This window comes from Sinohyriopsis cumingii, chromosome 15 (assembly GCF_028554795.1).
Source record: "Sinohyriopsis cumingii isolate HCF-2022 chromosome 15, ASM2855479v2, whole genome shotgun sequence".
NCBI classification, from domain to species: domain Eukaryota; kingdom Metazoa; phylum Mollusca; class Bivalvia; order Unionida; family Unionidae; genus Sinohyriopsis; species Sinohyriopsis cumingii.
Window position 1 is genome coordinate 145,231,184 of NC_142975.1, and position 17,937 is coordinate 145,249,120.

The following is a 17,937-nucleotide window of genomic DNA, read 5'->3' on the forward strand; positions in this document are numbered from 1 at the left end:
GACTGCACTGCTGAGATTGCATTTGTAGGCAACTGCCCTTTAGAAAAGCAACATCATGCAGTTCTACAACTATTACAGTATGACTGTTACTTTTCATGCAACGAAATTATCAACAACGAATTTAGCAATTATTCTACTTTAATGTTTCCTAGATTTGTGCCGATCTGATTGAAAAGTGAGGGGGCATAGCTCTTTTGGAACAATTTCTCTTGACTTTCATGCAACACCATAATAGTACATGTAAATGCAAGGGTAAAATACAAAAGAAACTACTGAAATTTTGCATAAATTTATTCTTCCAAGTTATAATTTCCCTGAAATTTTATTAAAATTTAACAACGTCACATGAAATAAATTACAAACATGCTTAATATAATATATGTATGCCTATTGTAAGGGATTTTGCATAAAAAATTATATATGTTCATTCATTTTAAGGATGTAAAAAGGATACAAACTGCAGACAAGTATTTCCGGGGTTCCCAAGACAATTACACAGTACAGATATTTAACTGTTAAATGTTTCTTGAGTATTAAATAAAAGAGCAATTTATAATGTATGTTTTATCTTGTACATTTTAGACAAATAATTTCACATTTTAAAATAATATAGGCCCTATACTGCATACATTTACTTCCTTTGGACTGACTATGAAGAGAGGTTTTGAAAAGCTCTTTTATAAGCATTTCTTTGAATATATTTGCACTTCACCAAGTATATAGAAGGCAAATGTAGTAAAAAGGCAGATGCCTTTGGTTGAAAGACAAAATATTGTCAAGATAAATATTTGAAGCTACTGTGTTGAAAAAGGTGGTACTCAGATATACTGTTGAATTGTGATTATACACTGAACACCTTAAGATGAACACTACACTGAACACCTTAAGATGAACACTACACTGAACACCTTAAGACGAACACTACACTGAACACCTTAAGATGGACACTACACTGAACACCTTAAGATGGACACTACAATGAACACCTTAAGATGGACACTACACTGAACACCTTAAGATGAACACTACACTGAACACCTTAAGATGGACACTACACTGAACACCTTAAGCTGGACACTACACTGAACACATTAAGATGGACACTACACTGAACACATTAAGATGGACACTACACTGAACACATTAAGATTGACTAGATGGTTCAATGGCATCCATTGCGAATTAATGTGACAGGTATTCCAACTTAGACAAATTTTTATCTGATCTGATATGGTATGGCAGTTTTGGAGGGAAACTCTTTCAGTGATAGTTATTAAAAACAACAACAATAACAATGTCATACCTGATAGAATATATATATATATATATAATCCTGCAGGTTTTTCAACCAGCTGCTACCTAACAAACCTCTCTGATAAAGAATATCCTCAGAAACACTCATAATTTACTTGTTCATTTTGATGAAGCTGGATATAGGTTTTCCATATGATTGCTATAATAAGCACACCATTGATAAGGGAGCTATCCGAGGCAAAAGTTTTGTATAAAGCATGTCCTTAGAAATATTCCTACCAAGCTAGATCAAATTTGGCTCAGCTTTTCTGCTGAAGATGAAATTAGGTTTTCCATATGTTTGCTGGGAAAGCCATAGTGATATTAGGGTAGTGACCATGGGCACAATTTTTATGTCCTAAGCAACATTCCTACCTTGTCTGATCAAAACTGGCTCATACATTCTTGAGAATAAATTTTAAATATTTGTATGGTACTGTTGCTATGTATGCCTATTACTGCTAGGTGTGCCATCCTGGACAATGTCTTGATAAAGCATGTCATAAGAAACACTTGTAATGGGTTTATCAAAACTGGCTTAGCCATTTTAGAGAAATAGTAAGTTTTCAACCATGTTGCTATGGAAGTCACACAGCAGCTACAGGAGTCCACTCCCGCAAAAAATGATGCTGAAAAACATTCCAAGAGTTTTACTGAAATTGGTTTAGTTATTCAAGAGAAGCAGAAGATAGATTTTCCACCTGATTGTAGCAGAAGCCACACTTTTACTAGCAGAACAACCCAAGATAAAATTTTGATAGCGGATGTCCTAACACATTCCTATAAATTTTGATAAAAACTGGCTTACCCATTCTAGAGAAAAAGCTGAAAATATGTCCATATGCTTCCTATGGAATCCATACCTTTACTAGGGGTGGCACCCCTGAGAAAATTATGATAAAGCATGTTCTTGAGAAAAGTTGAGAAAAGATTTTAAAGCTGGTTGCTTAGGAAGTCACACCACTGCTAGGGAAGCCACCCAAGTCACTATTTCCTAAAAACATTCCTACAAAGTTTGATCAAAACTGGCTAAGCCATTCTGGATAACTAGTCGAAAGTTGATTTTCTGTTTTGGGTATAATGGAATTCACACTCTTGCTATGGGACAACCGTTAGCAGAACTTTAGTAGAGATTATCATGAGGAATATTCCTACCAAGTCTGACTAAAACTGATACAGTAATTTCTGAAAAGTTTAAAATGGCATGTTGCTATGATCGTTCAGAAGGAGTAGCTTAACAAAGTTGGCAAGGTGGTCACTGTTGCCCCCATACTGGACATCAGTGGCACCATTTTCAAACATGCTCATAAGAAGCCTTCTGACAAAAAAACCCACATCAATATTACTTTTTGTTTTGGAGTAGAGACAACAAGAATCTCAAGACTGCTGCCATGATGGCCATATTGGATGTCCGATTGTCACTATTTTCATGCAGGACCAACTAAACATTATACGAAGTCTTTCAGAAAATAACCCATGATGATATGACTATATATTCCGGAGGCATAATGATAGCAAGATTTCAGGATGGATGTAGTAGCGGATATATCTGATGTCTGAATAGCACCATTTTCATTTATTTAATGGAAAATATCCACTTTCTAAGGAAAAAAGATTTATTGCTAATACATCTCTGAAATATACATCCTTTTCTGAAATAATGAGGGCAACTTTATAAGATAATTGAGTGAAAAATGTATTCCAAACATGAAGTTTGAATTTCCATTATGCTGTATGATTTCACTCAAATAAAAATGTCCAAAAAGTTGTTTCAATATCACGTGTAGAAAAAAAGGCAACCATTACAAACAACAGTTAATACATTGAAAGCCACTACAGTGTTTTGTTATCAAATTTGGATATAGCACAGTTACAGCATAGTTCCAGAAATTTTACACTAATTTCATGAATTGCTTCACTCCCAAACTTCATCCAGGAAGTTTATAAATACTGTTTAAATTGCTGGTCTCAAGTACATTATGAAATTAATATCCTTGACCTCCTGTAAGAATTTAAACTTAAATTATTTTCAAGCAAGTTTCTGTTTAGAAACTCTCAATGTCTGATTTATGCATTTTATTGTCAGTCAAAAATCAGACCCTTTAGACATGTCCAGTAATAATGAATGTTTCAGATAATACCGTATTTCATAAATCAGTGAGTGTACTATCAAGTATTTGGATTCAAATGGAATCTAGCAAAAGATTATAGAAATTATAATTCTTCATGCACATTTTTGCAGGAATTACTGTTATAAATATAATGGGATTGGCTGGAGAGTACACAGATTTATACCTGTGTTGTCATTTTTGTTACGTATGTGTGTACTAATGAATGGTTCTCTGCCTCCCCAATATATTATAACTTGCATTCCTTGTGTAGTATTTCCCTTTCTACCTCGGTCTTGCATAGCTAAGAGGATGCATATGTAATATTTCCTTCAGTTAACTGACACTGCTGGATATTGCATCATATGTTACATAGCACGACAACATCTTGTGGACCCAGACCACTGTGCTAACGCTAGGTGTCACTAATAAACCTTTATCAACAAAAGTGACTAACAGTTCTCTGCTAAATACGTTATGGTTTTAAAAAGAGGTAAAAGAACTATGCAATTTTTACAATATTTGTATCAGGTTTAGATCATTTCTTTCCCATAATTCATCACAAAGGAATTTAATTACAATGAATATATGAACACTCTGTAACATAATTAAGCTTATACAAGATATACATAATACAAAAAGATCACCAATTATTTACAAGATTTTTAAAACAAATCATCAATAAATTTTTCCTACATTGATACAGCATATAAAATCATCAATGGTGTGAAATATTAAGACATATCCTAGGCAAAACAATATATTTCCACATTCAAACTTACCATGTCTCTCACACTCTCCACATATCAATGTATTATATCGTTCTCTTGTGCACAACAGTTTCATACCATCTCCATGTAAAAATATGTTCTATTTTGCATAACATTCCAATGCAGTTTCTCAAATTCTGCATAAAAACTTGCATGTAATAAATATAAAATGTAATCTAATGTGAATTCAGTTATCTCTGTAGGTATCAACTTTCATGATTTTGCAAATGGGATGGATTAGTAAGAAGCCCAACCATTTCCACAATGGACTATGCAAACTGGATAGATTAAGAAGCCCAACTATTTCCACAATGGACTATGCAAACTGGATGGATTAGTAAGAAGCCCAACTATTTCCACAATGGACTATGCAAACTGGATGTATTAGTAAGAAGCCCAACCATTTCCACAATGGACTATTTATTGAGTATTTAAATTCATGACTTGTAACAACCTCAGACTGCATGAATGTGCATAAAAACACCTCAACGAAACCATAGGATTAGCCCCGATGATTACCTATATTGCTGAAATGACTGGAACAATTTTAGTCAATTATCTGTAGATCTTATAAAGAAAGACATAACCTAATATATAGGACTGATAATAGCTTTTTTGGCAATTCATCTCAAGTTAACAGTTACACAAATTTTCTCCATTCCCCATTTTAACTTAATATTTTGTCAGCATTTGTAAATATTAACCATGTAATTTAAACTAGACCTGTTGGAAAAAGTGCTTATAAATATCCACTATTCTAAAGTAATAATCTGACAATGCCCATTCTTATATGTGACAAAGAACTCTGTTATAACTGCATACCAAGTTTTATGAACATAACCCAAGGCTTCAGGAGATACCAAGTAAACAAAACTATGGCAGGCAGAAGGACACACAGACAAAAGTATATCCATACACAATTGAACAGAACTATTATTTTATGTGCACAATTAATAAATTTAACCAAACATATAACAATGTTAAAACTGGAAAGTCCTGAACCAACTGATTACCCATCACCCCCAAAGAAAACAAATGGTAACAATAAACACTTCCATAGAGTAAATATAAATATAAATTATATATTTTACATGCTTCAATTATTGCAATATTTGAAAACTAAAAATATGTACTCATGGAACATGAGTACCCCCAACAAAATGCCTGGATAGTGACTTAGATTCAAATCATAACTTTATGGACTGATAGACAAGCGTGTTCCTATATGGCCTTTCAACATTTAAGTCAGGCATAAAAAATAATGAAAGAAAAAAGAGCAAGGAAAGAAAGAAAAAAGAAAAGTTTGAGGAATCTCAGCTATGTGAAGTACACCTATATCAATAACAGCAAAGTGTAAGTAGTATATATTAATACTGTATACAAATATTAGCTGTATTTATCTTACTCATTTGTTTAGTTTTATCAATTAATATAATCACACAATTTGCATACATACAAACACACATATAAAGACTTCAAATATTGAAATGCACAACAATTAAAAAGTGGAGATATTTTCCTGTATTTTATCACACATGTGAAAAACTGAACTATTCTCTTTAAAGATGTAATTACATGGTAATATCTGGACAAAAGTTGGACTAAGTCATTACGAGTACTGCAAAAAGCTATCAATAATACACAGAGCAGTATAAAAACATTCCTAACTACCTTCCTTATTTGTGTTACGATGTCTTTAGGACTTGTTGTGTTTAAAGTCCGTCAGTATACATGCATAATATGGACTATACAATGCATATTTAAATTTAAAACCAATCAGTTCCCTACCTTTATTCATCTGTCCATATATATACCTGCATAAGAAACAGGTAAGCACTAAAAAGTATACTGAATTTGTCTTTTGTACAAAACTTTATCTCAGATAAAAAATCTCTTAAATTGCATCAGAGATAAATTGAGTACTTTTCTGACAGTAAACATAATATAAATACCTTCTGAAATGTGAAAGACTGGTAATTCATAAAAAAATAACTATATCTGTAAATATTATTATTTTAAGTGCAAAAACTCATTGATATTATTTTCATTGTTGCAATCTACTCCAAACATGTTTCCAAGTCAAAATTCATGAAATCATGACTCACTCCTAATCCCATAAGAAAATCGTTTAGAAAAAATAATCCCCAATTATTTAAAACTTGAACATCACAATTCCATACAAAGTGTTCACAATGTGAGAGATCAACCAACACTGCTGAAAAATTGGAATTTAGTACAATTTCATTGTTGCACATGTTTATCTTATTCTGCAAGTGTTCATACCAAAAGCATTTTGGTCAACTATAATTTAGGAAGTATGAAAAGTCCATCTCAGATAAACTAAACAATACTGGTAATGACACTGATATTGTTAATCTAGAAAAACAAATGCTTTTGCAAAATTTCCATTTAGCTGAGACAATCAATTCAAGAATTAATCTATTAGAAAAAGACTTTTCCAGGATTCATGATTCCTCTGGGGTCAAGTGCCATTTTGAGCTGCCTCATCACCTTGATGCCAGACTCCCCAATTTCTTGCTCCAGGAGTTCCCTCTTACCTTGACCTATCCCATGTTCCCCCGTACAAGTACCATCCAATTCAAGAGCCAACCTAAAAGGTAGACAATGCAATCCATCTATTGTTCCTCATTAGAAAGGATTCACAATAATCAACAAATAATTTGTAATAGGAAGAAATACTAATGGTGAGATATCAAACCTCCAAGCATACATCTTTTAGGGTCAAAAACACTAATACCACAGAGTCCAGCTGGTCTGTCAAGGTCACCCATGATACTGGCAGAAACTGGTTTATTTAAGCTGATGTTTTTTTTACATATGAACATGATCATTTACACATGCTTATAAGTAGAATCCAATTGCTTACAACATGTACCCTGATCTGCCATGGTATAATGTGCCAACAGATCTTAGTTTATGTTGTTTGTTCAAAGTACTACCCCTAACAAACTGCAAAAAAAATTGTCCGCATATTTTGCGATGTCAGACCTGGGTCTGTACAGTATGCAGTTGGAATTGACATTTAAGTGAGTAAATAAGGTATCTAAATGAAGCTTTCGGTACGTGATTTTTTTTATACTGCTAGGTAGAACGATATGCAAACACCAAATCCCTCTATATATGAAAGCATATAAAAAAGTATAAAATGTTGAAAACTAATTATTTTACAAGGAACCAGAATATATGTGGTAGAATATTAAAGACCATATTTAAAGGAATGAACATCCTTGACCAGGCTCAAACTAATTACTTGCAGACAATTATCATAATTTTCCAGAAGAAGCCTATATATAGCTAAACTGTCTACAACAACAGGTGTGAACCTAAAACCATTTATATTTCACTGCTGTTGTCGCAATGGTACTACTCTGTATAAATTGGGAGATTTCACTGGCCAGATTCTGATGATGGGCACCTACATGGGAAAATTTCTTAAAAACAAGTTACACAGATATTTGGAACTTTTTAAACATTTTTCTCATGGATAAATTATGCATAGGGTGTACGCATGTCAGGCTAGTATTACCATGATTGTATCGTAATTTTTAAAAACATTAACATTATTGTTTATGGGAAAAAAATATGCAATGACCTTCTCTGCAATTTTGTTCAGAAAATGTTAAAAATAAAGTGCACAATGCCTAAGATTGATTACACTTCTTTAAGGGTGAGACTCTTTTATAAAAGAACAAAGCTATTAAACTAAAGAACTAATTTATTTTGTTTCCTAATTTCTGAAAAGAAAACAAAGCTCAAAATGTACCAGTATTTCCTGACATCTCTTTTCTCCCCAACTCTGAATATCTGGTTCTTGACTTTTAGGCAAAGAGTGGTAAAATATAAGGTTAACATGCCTTACTCAACATTGACAATCAGTTTAAATATAGATCTATGACGGATGAAAACCAATCAAATTCATCTGAAGACTTTACTTACTCTCCAATCCTATCTGATATCAATTTAACTCTCCGTCTCTCCTCCTGTTTTTGTGGGTCAAACACAAACAGGGAGTGAATATTTCCATCCCCTACATGACCAAACACAAATGAACCTGAAAGAAGAAATTCTGAAAATAGAAGCTGTTACTTACAGAGCCATTTTATAGGATACATCCTTAACTTTGGCCATGGTTTCATGGTCATCTGGATGGACAGGATAGAATACATGGAAATTTCCATCTCCCACATGACCGACAATAGGACCTAAACAGAATCAAAATGGAACTTAAGATTTATGTTTGTAAAATACACATGCAGATCCAAAAGGTCTCAATGAGAAAAACTTCAAAAATGTCAAAAAATGCCATAATGGTGTGAAAATATAATCAGGTCATCTACAAAAATGTGCAAAAACTGGAATAATCAATAAAATGATCAAAAAATATGATCAGGTCATCCGCATATAAATACAAATATAGCTTTCAAACTTCAAATGTTACCAAAAGATGTTTTTTAAGTAATAGTGCTATCAAGATTTTGTTATTATGAAAAGTTTAAAAAATGTTAAAAAAATTTGAGGAAAAAAATGCCATGATGCCCTGAAAATCACAATGGGTCATCTACTTATGACTGAAAGAAGGTGTGTACAATTTTAAAGCTCAAAATTTAATAGTTTTGTGTTACTGAGTTAAAACTGGTTCTGGATAGATGTGCTTATATATACTTAATGATATAAAGATGTATGGACAGACAGGTGCAAAACCAATATGCTCTCATCTGGCATTTTGTCAGGGGCATAAAAATGCAATATACTGAAGGAACAGATTAAAAGGTTTCACAATTCAGTTTGAACAAGGATTTTGCAGTAACCTATGTCTCACCCACTGTGTTATAACACAGTATCACAACACTCATCGAGCCAATCAACTGTTGTAGTCCCCATGAAAATCAATAATATCTGTCCAACTTTTCCTGTATATTTTCTAACCAGTAAAGAAACTTACTTGTATTCTGCTGAAGGCCGCATTAAAGCTTAAATTGAAAATAAAATGTTCAGAGTTCAGCCTCTTGACTACTGCAGAGGATGACAAAGCAGACAAATGTGATTCAGCTTGTTCCAAAAAGTCAATGCACAAAACTTCTATTCATCTGTTTCAAATATAGCTATTTTCATCCAAAATCTTACAAATAATACCTTGTACAGTAAAACCTGTCTTGTGCGACCACCTATCATATATGACCAGTCATAATGTATGGATCGCTTTTATTATATAAACACATAGTTGAGAGCAACCACCTGCTGAATGTGACCAGTGATCAAGATGCCTTGGTAAAATATGCATGTTGACACTACTATGAATGACCATATTGCACAACCTGAGATAAACACTACTGATCTTTATTTAATCCTTTGTGACTTTGATTGCTTATATTGTTCTATAAAACAAAATAGGCCAGCTACAGAGTTAGAAAATTTTGCAGGTTATGCAATTAGTGTCACATATTGTACAATGTAAACCAAACTAAAGTACATCCAGATTGTTCCATCATTATGAACGACCATATCACAAGAACTGAGACAAACAATACTGATATTTATTTCATCCTTTGCAACCCCAACTGCCTGAAAAATAATGACTGTTATAAAACATATACATGGGACTGGGGGAAGGTAGTTTTGAAATTAGGTAGCCGCCCTTATATGTGATGAAGGTCTTTCAGGATCCACCAATAGAATTTATTGAACAAGAAAATCACCCACCGATATAATTTTTGTGGAGGGGGGATATGTTAAGGAAAATATTTAACTTATTGAAAGCAAAGTCTAAATGTTATTTTATTCACGATATAGCATAAAAATGCAATTATGCCAGGGTCTGACACTAGCTTTTTTAAGTGTGAAGCTGCAGGACTTCCTGCTTTTGAAAACTGGTGCTCCTTCTAACTGACAGAAAGTCCTTCTCATTTACGGATCCACTTACTGAAAAAAAATGTGTAATTTATACAACAAAATAAAACATGCATACAAGGTTGTTATTTTATCACAATTTACATTAAAATCATCAACAATTTATATGCTTTATTTTGTAATGCTGGCAAATCTTGTGCATGGTTTTTATTACCATCATCATCATCATCATCACAAGCAGCATCAACATCACTGTAAGATGCACTATCAATTCCCACTGCAACAATATTTTTCATCCATTCATTCCTATATCTCTCTGACATAAGGCCCAAAATAGCATGACTGATGGTTAAACTGTCTACCTTGGGTATATTTTTATACCCAAAAAATTAATTTAAAACCTACGAAGAAAAAATAAATTGCTGAACTGACAAAATTAAATAAACTAGAATGGATCTAATGTTCAATTGGCGGTTTAAGAGCTCACAGTATTATAAATGGAATGGACCTAAGTTTAAATTTCTGTTTAACAGTTTAAATTCAACAGTATAAAATGAAAGTTTCTAACATTTAATTTTCACTTGAAAGAATGTATACAATTTCTGCTTCTTTGTTAAACATTGTCAGTGGAGCAATCACTAATAACTGAAGAAAAAAACCAGACTGGAGGAAATGATATGGTCCTGTTCTGACCCTACGATTATCAGCAATAGGCCTGATAAATCTGTTCATCAGGTAGAGACTGCCTATTTCCAGATCTTGTCCAACTCACATAATTTCACATAATCGGTACATAGGCATGCATGTTACTCGACATAATGAGCATCTTGAAACATGACATGTAGTTTTTTGAAGGCTCTCTTATTCAGCATCGTAACAGACTCCTCACTTTCAGAACAGCCAGAGGCTCAAATCTCAGCTCATGGATTCTGATTGTACCAATTTTAAAGTTATTGCAGCCAACTATAGCACAAGTCACATGGGTCATGTATGCATACTTACTCATTTTAAATTAAACATAAATTGTTCTTTTAAAATTTAACACTAATGTTCTTTAACCAAAGTCTATTCAATCCTGATTTTTTAATTACCTGCACCTTAATTGTCACCAAGAAACTTCCAGATGTAAATTATCAATCTCTATGGTCTTTTACAATGATGGTCATGGACTAAACTTTGGTCAAAATAACAGTGACTCGAGTGGAATCATTACAATTGAGGGTTTTACAAATTAGTCTATCAATATGTGTAGTTTTCATTCTGACATCACAACGAATGACATTCAATCCAGATTGTACTGGATCACACCTTTTGGTTCATTTCATCCAAAAATGTCTACGTCCTTTTAACAATGATACTGCTGTATGTACCTCTAGGGGCATCTAAATAATAACCTTCCAAAGGAATACGGATGTATACTAATCCAAATTAAGTGAATACCTGCCATTTAAAGGCATGGAGAATCGAATTCTAAAAAATGACACCCATTACTGAAACAGTTGGGTGTTGAATGCTGACATGACCCATGTGACTTGTACTATACAAATGTTCCCGATCGTATTACATGCAGAACAAACTGAATATCATCTCATCCTTCTTCTTGCTGTGGGTTAGCCAAGGAACTTAATGCTTCCAGGAATTCTGGAGTTTTGTTCTATTATATCGACACACATCTTTAGAGTTTCTTGTCTTTTTTGGGTGAGTGGGGTGGGGTGGGGTGGCAGATGGACACTATAAAAGAATCTCCATATTTTTCAAACAAGAGAAACCAAATAACAAAAAGTCAATCGCCTACATGCTTGATGCTCTTATATGATAAACAAAAATAAGCGCTCAAATGATAATTTACAGTAGGAGCCGAAACAACAATGATAATTTGGATTAAATGGCATAAGCATGAGTTTTATTTGTTTCAATTTCATTTTACTTTCGATTTTTGCTGTGTTTGACATGTTTATAATTAAAAGAAAGATTTATACAATCCTATAACATGGGATAGATATACTTTTAATATCCACAATTTAAAATTGCAGGCTCCACAGATCACCCTGCTTTAGGAAAGTGGTGGTCATTCTGAAAATCAGGTGACCTCAGGCCAGCAGACCTCTGTTAGTGTCAGACCCTGTATTGAGGTCCCAACATATGGGACAATGCCTTGTTGTAGAATTCGAGAAGCGCTGTCAAGTAAAAATTGTTTTCACTAATTTTTGGGAAAATACAGGAAAAAAAGTAGCAAAGCAAATACTATTTAACCAATGCCTGACGTTACTCCACAAATGCAAATAATAAAACCATAAATTTGCAATCCTATCAATTAACTGTTGTGAATAGTTATATTAATAAAGCGATTTTCTGAAAATAGATGCACTCATGTTGGCGGTTAGAAAGACGGTTTTAGTTCTTTCATATACCAACTTTAATGAGTATTTAGTAATGGCAATGTTTTATCTGCAACAAAGAAATTTAGATGAACAAAATGGTATGAAGGCATGTGTGTACTTGTTCTCATCTACAGGTTACAAGGTTTGTTTCAAACGAGTTTACAATTTTTTTTCAACTGCCATTTTATAGTGTATTTTAATAAATTAGGAAAAAATAGTTTTTGTTTAAGGGTAGTCGATTCAGGGCTGTTCCATTTAAACATACATGGTACCCAGGGAAGGCAGTTTTTTTAAAATATATGCCAGGGCAGTTCAATTTCACAGAGTATATATTAAAATAATAAGAAAATTATAAATTGCATTTATTGGTGAGTACCCCACTTTAAAAGTGCCTTCCCTGGGTCCCATGTATGTTTTAATGGAACAGCCCTCAGCATTTTTACTAACTTGCAAGTACAATACTGCAATCTTGTTAGTCCTAGCAGTTAAAATTCATTACAATGTATAGCTTCTACATTGCTCTCAAGTCATGTGGCCAAAATACTCTCCCTCTGTGGCGCCACTAGGGTTGGTGTCACCCAGTGCATGAATTTTCGCGTGTATCTAGCTATGATAACCCAGAAAGAGAAAGAGGGGTTGGGGTGACCATTTAGACATTTTTATATTTAATAAATAATAACTGAGTTTTAGAACATTATAATAGGTTTAAGAAACAAAACAACAAAGCATTAAATACGCTACAGTATGTGTGCCTCGTAACAGACAAATTTAACATATAGGCCTAGTGTCGACTGGCAATTGCAAATATGTATCGTTGATATTATGAACGCTAGATAGATCCCAAGGAAAGCGTAAACATACTGTTACGACAAACCAGATTACTGTTGGTTACTTGGTACAAGTTCAGTTTTAATGTTTTCAATCAGCACCATATGTTGTTCCTCTCTCGCTCCTGATATTTGCTTTTTTTGTCCCTTACGCATGAGAGGGGAGACGGTAATGGAAAAAAAGAAAGGATTCAGATTAAATTTGTATCATTTTAATTTCATTTAGAAAACAAGCACTATTAATACATTGTATCATTATTTTCATATGTCATTTATGATTAATGAATGAGTCATTGATCTATAGGCTTGCAGTTTAAAGAATGTTTATATATTTGTATTACTGAGCCATGGATGGATCACAATTTGATATTGTTATTTTTAATGTATGTGTTATACACACACACACACACACACACACACATATATATATATATATATATATATATATATATATATATATATATATATACATACATACATATATGTAAACAGTAAAGATTTTTTATGATACATTGAAAATGGGGATCATTTTATAACATTACAACAGAGAAAAGATACCAGATTGTATTAGAATTTATTGTTTATTTTTCACATCTGTGTTGTAAATGTTATACATCATGGAGTAAACAATTATTACTGGTGTGATTTCACTTTCAAATATTTTTCAAAATACATCATGAAAAAACACCTGTAAATCACCAAGTTTTACTACCTGCAGGAAGTGTCAACATACATGTACATGTATATGCTGGTGAATCATAAAAATCAATTTTGTGTGGAAACATCTTTGTTCATTAAGGGCTGTTCCATACATGCTACCCAGGGAAGGCAGTTTTTAAAAGATATATGCTTGAGTACTTTGATTTAATGGAATTCATATTTAAATGATAAGACAATTCTAAATTGCATCTATGGATGAGTATCCCACTTTAAAAGTGCCTTCCCTGGGTCCTATGTATGTTTTACTGGAACAGCCCTAACTTTATGACAAGAAAATTTGTCCAAAACTGTTGAAAGTCCTGTTTTTTTAAAAATGAACCTGAGACTTGTTTCCGTGGTTTTGAATGACATGCAAAAGTTCATAAGGAAAGTCAGGTGTGTCAATCTGAGCTGTACTCAGTTGTTCATACAAAACAATTATTCTTTTTATGCTTTAATTGCACTGAGTCTGCAACCAGAGATTTCTAAATTAATGTTTATGAATAAGGCATTAATCATGCCGTTGGTATTTAAAACGGCTACTGTTTACCTGCTTCGACATGTCAGGTGATACAAATATAATTGAGCTTATTTTCTTTGAATTAAACCTGGTAACAATTTTTTTTTATAGCAAAGCCTTTGGATTATATGTATGTATGTATGTATGTGTATATATTTTTTCTCGATGTTACAGTCATAACATCCCAAATACTAAGCTGTTGTCTGTTAAATTTGGTGCAGCCAATTACAAACATTATTTATAGAGTTAATCCCTTTTGTCATCTGTGAATCAAGCCAGTGACTTTTGTCTCTCGATAAATTATTTTGTTTCTGAATGAGTTTATTATCTATTTTTATTTCATTAATTGATACATATACATGGTGCATGTATATACAGTGGAACCTTGTTAATCTGGACATCTTCGTTCCCAATGAATATCTTTCGATTAACGAGTTTTCTGAATAACTGAATCAAACCCGTTTTTTCTTTTACCATGTCATCATACTGTATACAGGTACATGTATTTTCTAGCTGTACATTTATATTCAATAATGTTTGAAATAAATTAATTAATACCTCCGCTGACTTATGTTTCTTTCAATTTATTATAACATGCCATAATACATAAAGATAAGTTTAAACAATTCTAGCAAATATTTTTTATGCTGGGCAGTATCTCTACCTGACTAAGCTTGCTATATGATGTCACTATGATACATGTAATGTAAAAAATATAATAAATACAAACTGATATCTTGCAGTTAAATGTGTTATGGAAAACTAATAAAATGAAGTCATTTTTATAAGTTGTATTTAACTACTGTTATAGCTGCTAAGGATTCAATAACTGACAATGCTTTTTATTCCAAAATGAAACCCTATACTGTCCAAAGCTTAAATCAATCCACTTTATTTCTGCAAGCATCAACAAACTGTGATACTTACATACAGTTGGTAAACAACAAGACTTTATGACACACATAATTTATTAACCACATGGTTATGTCATTAGTGAGGACGTTTGGATCCCAGTGTGTTTATTTAGTTATTAACACACTCGTCAGCAAGTAGCAAAAAACACACATTTTCCATAGACATGATTATGTGATCAATTTATGAACTTTAATGGGCCAGGCCACTAGAATTTGACCAAGGACAGATAGATAGATTGACACATCTCTAGATCTGCATAGGTAAATCAGTGTTACCCAACTGATTGTATTTTCATTTTTGCAATTCTTTGCATTTTCTTTTTCTGGACAGATCATTTCCAGATTACTGAGGATAGTTTTATAGTAATTTTATACTCTGGTTCTGGATTTTGATTTCCAGATCTAGAACACAGGTTTCTGGATTAAGGGATTAAGGGAGCAAAATAATATTTATGAATTCCATTCCTGTTTCAATATGTCTGGACAGTGAGGTTTCTGGATAAACCATCTGAATTCTGTATATTATTTCCCCATAGCCCGATCAAAAATGTCATTACAGTCATCATTACAATTGAGCACTGATAATGTTATTACCTAGCACCTTAATAACAATGTCTGAACCTCCAACTAAAATGGGACAAATTCTAATACTGAGGAGAGAATTAATGTAATTAAAAGCTGTGAAAAAGAAGAGACCACATGGAAAATAGCCGTTTAAACATTGGTACAACAAACTCAAGGTTTTATATGAGGCAAAGAGTAAATTAGAAACAATATCATATGCTAATATGAGCACATGTGCTCTTCAAATGTAAATTTGATTATGTTTAATGACATATATAAATCTTTATTGCTATATAATATAAATGTATTTTCAGATGAATACATGCAATATTTTAATGAGAACTATGACCTACCATAACATGGCGTGCCATGCTAAAAACATGATTCTGTACTCCAAAGCTCCCCCACCCCGACATGGTCAATTTACAAATATCACGATTTTCAGTATCTCCATAAAAAACAAGACCAGTTCAGTACATGCATGTTACATGTAGCAAGTATAAACAGTAAACAGTCCTGATTGGAGGTGATGTAAAACTATCCATTGGGCAGTTTAAACACTGCCAATTAAAAGGTTAGGTATAAGCCAGTATTTTACATAGTACTTAACTGGCTGACAATCGCTAACATGGTGTGTTTGAAGGCTGGAGAGGTTGAGCCCATTGTGCTAATTTGCATAGGTATTAATTATGAAGTGGAACACTCCAATATAGGTAGATCTAGATGCATTTAGGAGAACAAAAGTTATTACATATCACTGTCTTGAATAAGAATGTTTAAACCATCTGTATTAAAGATGATTGATAAGTTTGTGAACTGCAGCAATGCTTCTTTGAATCCAGATTTTACTCCGTATATAACATGCAATACATGATTATTTCAGCTGTTAAAAAAGTGTTCAAGGTTGACTCCTATTTGGAGGCAATTCAGAAAGCAATAAAATGCAGTCAAAAACAAAAAGGTCTAGGTTCTTTGATTAACTAAGTCACCAAGGTGCATCAGATCATGGCCTTATATGTCAAATACCTTTTAAGTAATATGAATAGAAATGTGACTGAGCTAGAATAAACATTATTATTTTGAACTGATGATGAATTATGCATGGTGTTATATAATTTCTTTATTTTGTTGTAAACTGTTTCCTCTTTTGAAAAGCTCCTCTGAAGATGGTCTCCTACAACTGGAATCTGTAACACCAACACTGAAATAATACACTTTTATTTTATGTCCCCCCTCAGATGTCATCCCTTTAAAGGACATCTTTCTTTGTAGATAAGGTGACCACTATACCATGTGAACCTGATATATCAATTTAATTCTTACATTCTTAAAGTCAGAGTTACAGACCTGAAAAGTGATAACTCTACAATTAAACCAAGCATTTGTCAAAGGAAGATAACTTGCCTATAATTCCTGCTTCTTGTATCATCTCTTTTGTCCTGGTTATAACTTTAGGAAGGCTAGAAATAGGTACACAAACATCAGTGGAGTACGGCTACAATGAGATAAAAAAATTATTTACCACAGTAAAATGTTATCAATAATGGTATCATATTGTATGATGCACTAAGGGAGCCATAATATTGTACTTTCTGATGAATCTTTCTCTGAACATAAAGCTTATATATCTGTATTTGTAATTTTGCAAATGCTAACATTTTAGTACAAAATGTTTCCAGTGCTAAGAAAATACTCAAGTGCTGAACACATAAAATGCTATATTTTTATTCATGCAAGCTTTACATGGTGTTAACATCTTTACTGAGGTAACGTAAGTCTGTCCTAAATTACGTATTATATGTACATGTACCACTAATCTTTATTAAGGTAATGTAGGCCTATGTCCCAAATTATATAATACATTTAATGTTCATCTTTGAGGAAATGTAGGTCACTGGCCCAAATTACATAAGACATTTAACATTAATCTTTATTGAGGTAATGAAGGCTAATGTCCGAAATTACATAGTACATGTAACAATAACCTTTATTA

The 17,937-nt window shown here is 32.8% G+C and overlaps 1 protein-coding gene across 2 annotated transcripts in view; it reads right to left on the reverse strand.

Moving 5' to 3' along the window:
• Positions 1-273: 273 nt before the first annotated feature.
• Positions 274-17,937, reverse strand: part of LOC149782993 (D-lactate dehydrogenase, mitochondrial-like) — a 59,419-nt gene continuing 41,755 nt past the window's right edge. Inside the window, exons 10-12 of one of the 2 annotated variants that reach the window (XM_089934556.1) lie at positions 17,349-17,439; positions 8,129-8,243; positions 274-6,782 (exon numbers count right to left, since the gene is read on the reverse strand). In XM_089934556.1, coding sequence (XP_089790682.1) covers positions 6,614-6,782; positions 8,129-8,243; positions 17,349-17,439 — 375 coding nt within the window. In that variant the 3' untranslated portion in view covers positions 274-6,613. Of the gene's footprint in view, positions 6,783-8,128; positions 8,244-8,282; positions 8,395-17,348; positions 17,440-17,937 lie in introns of both variants that reach the window. The other variant, XM_089934557.1, reaches the window with a different exon arrangement.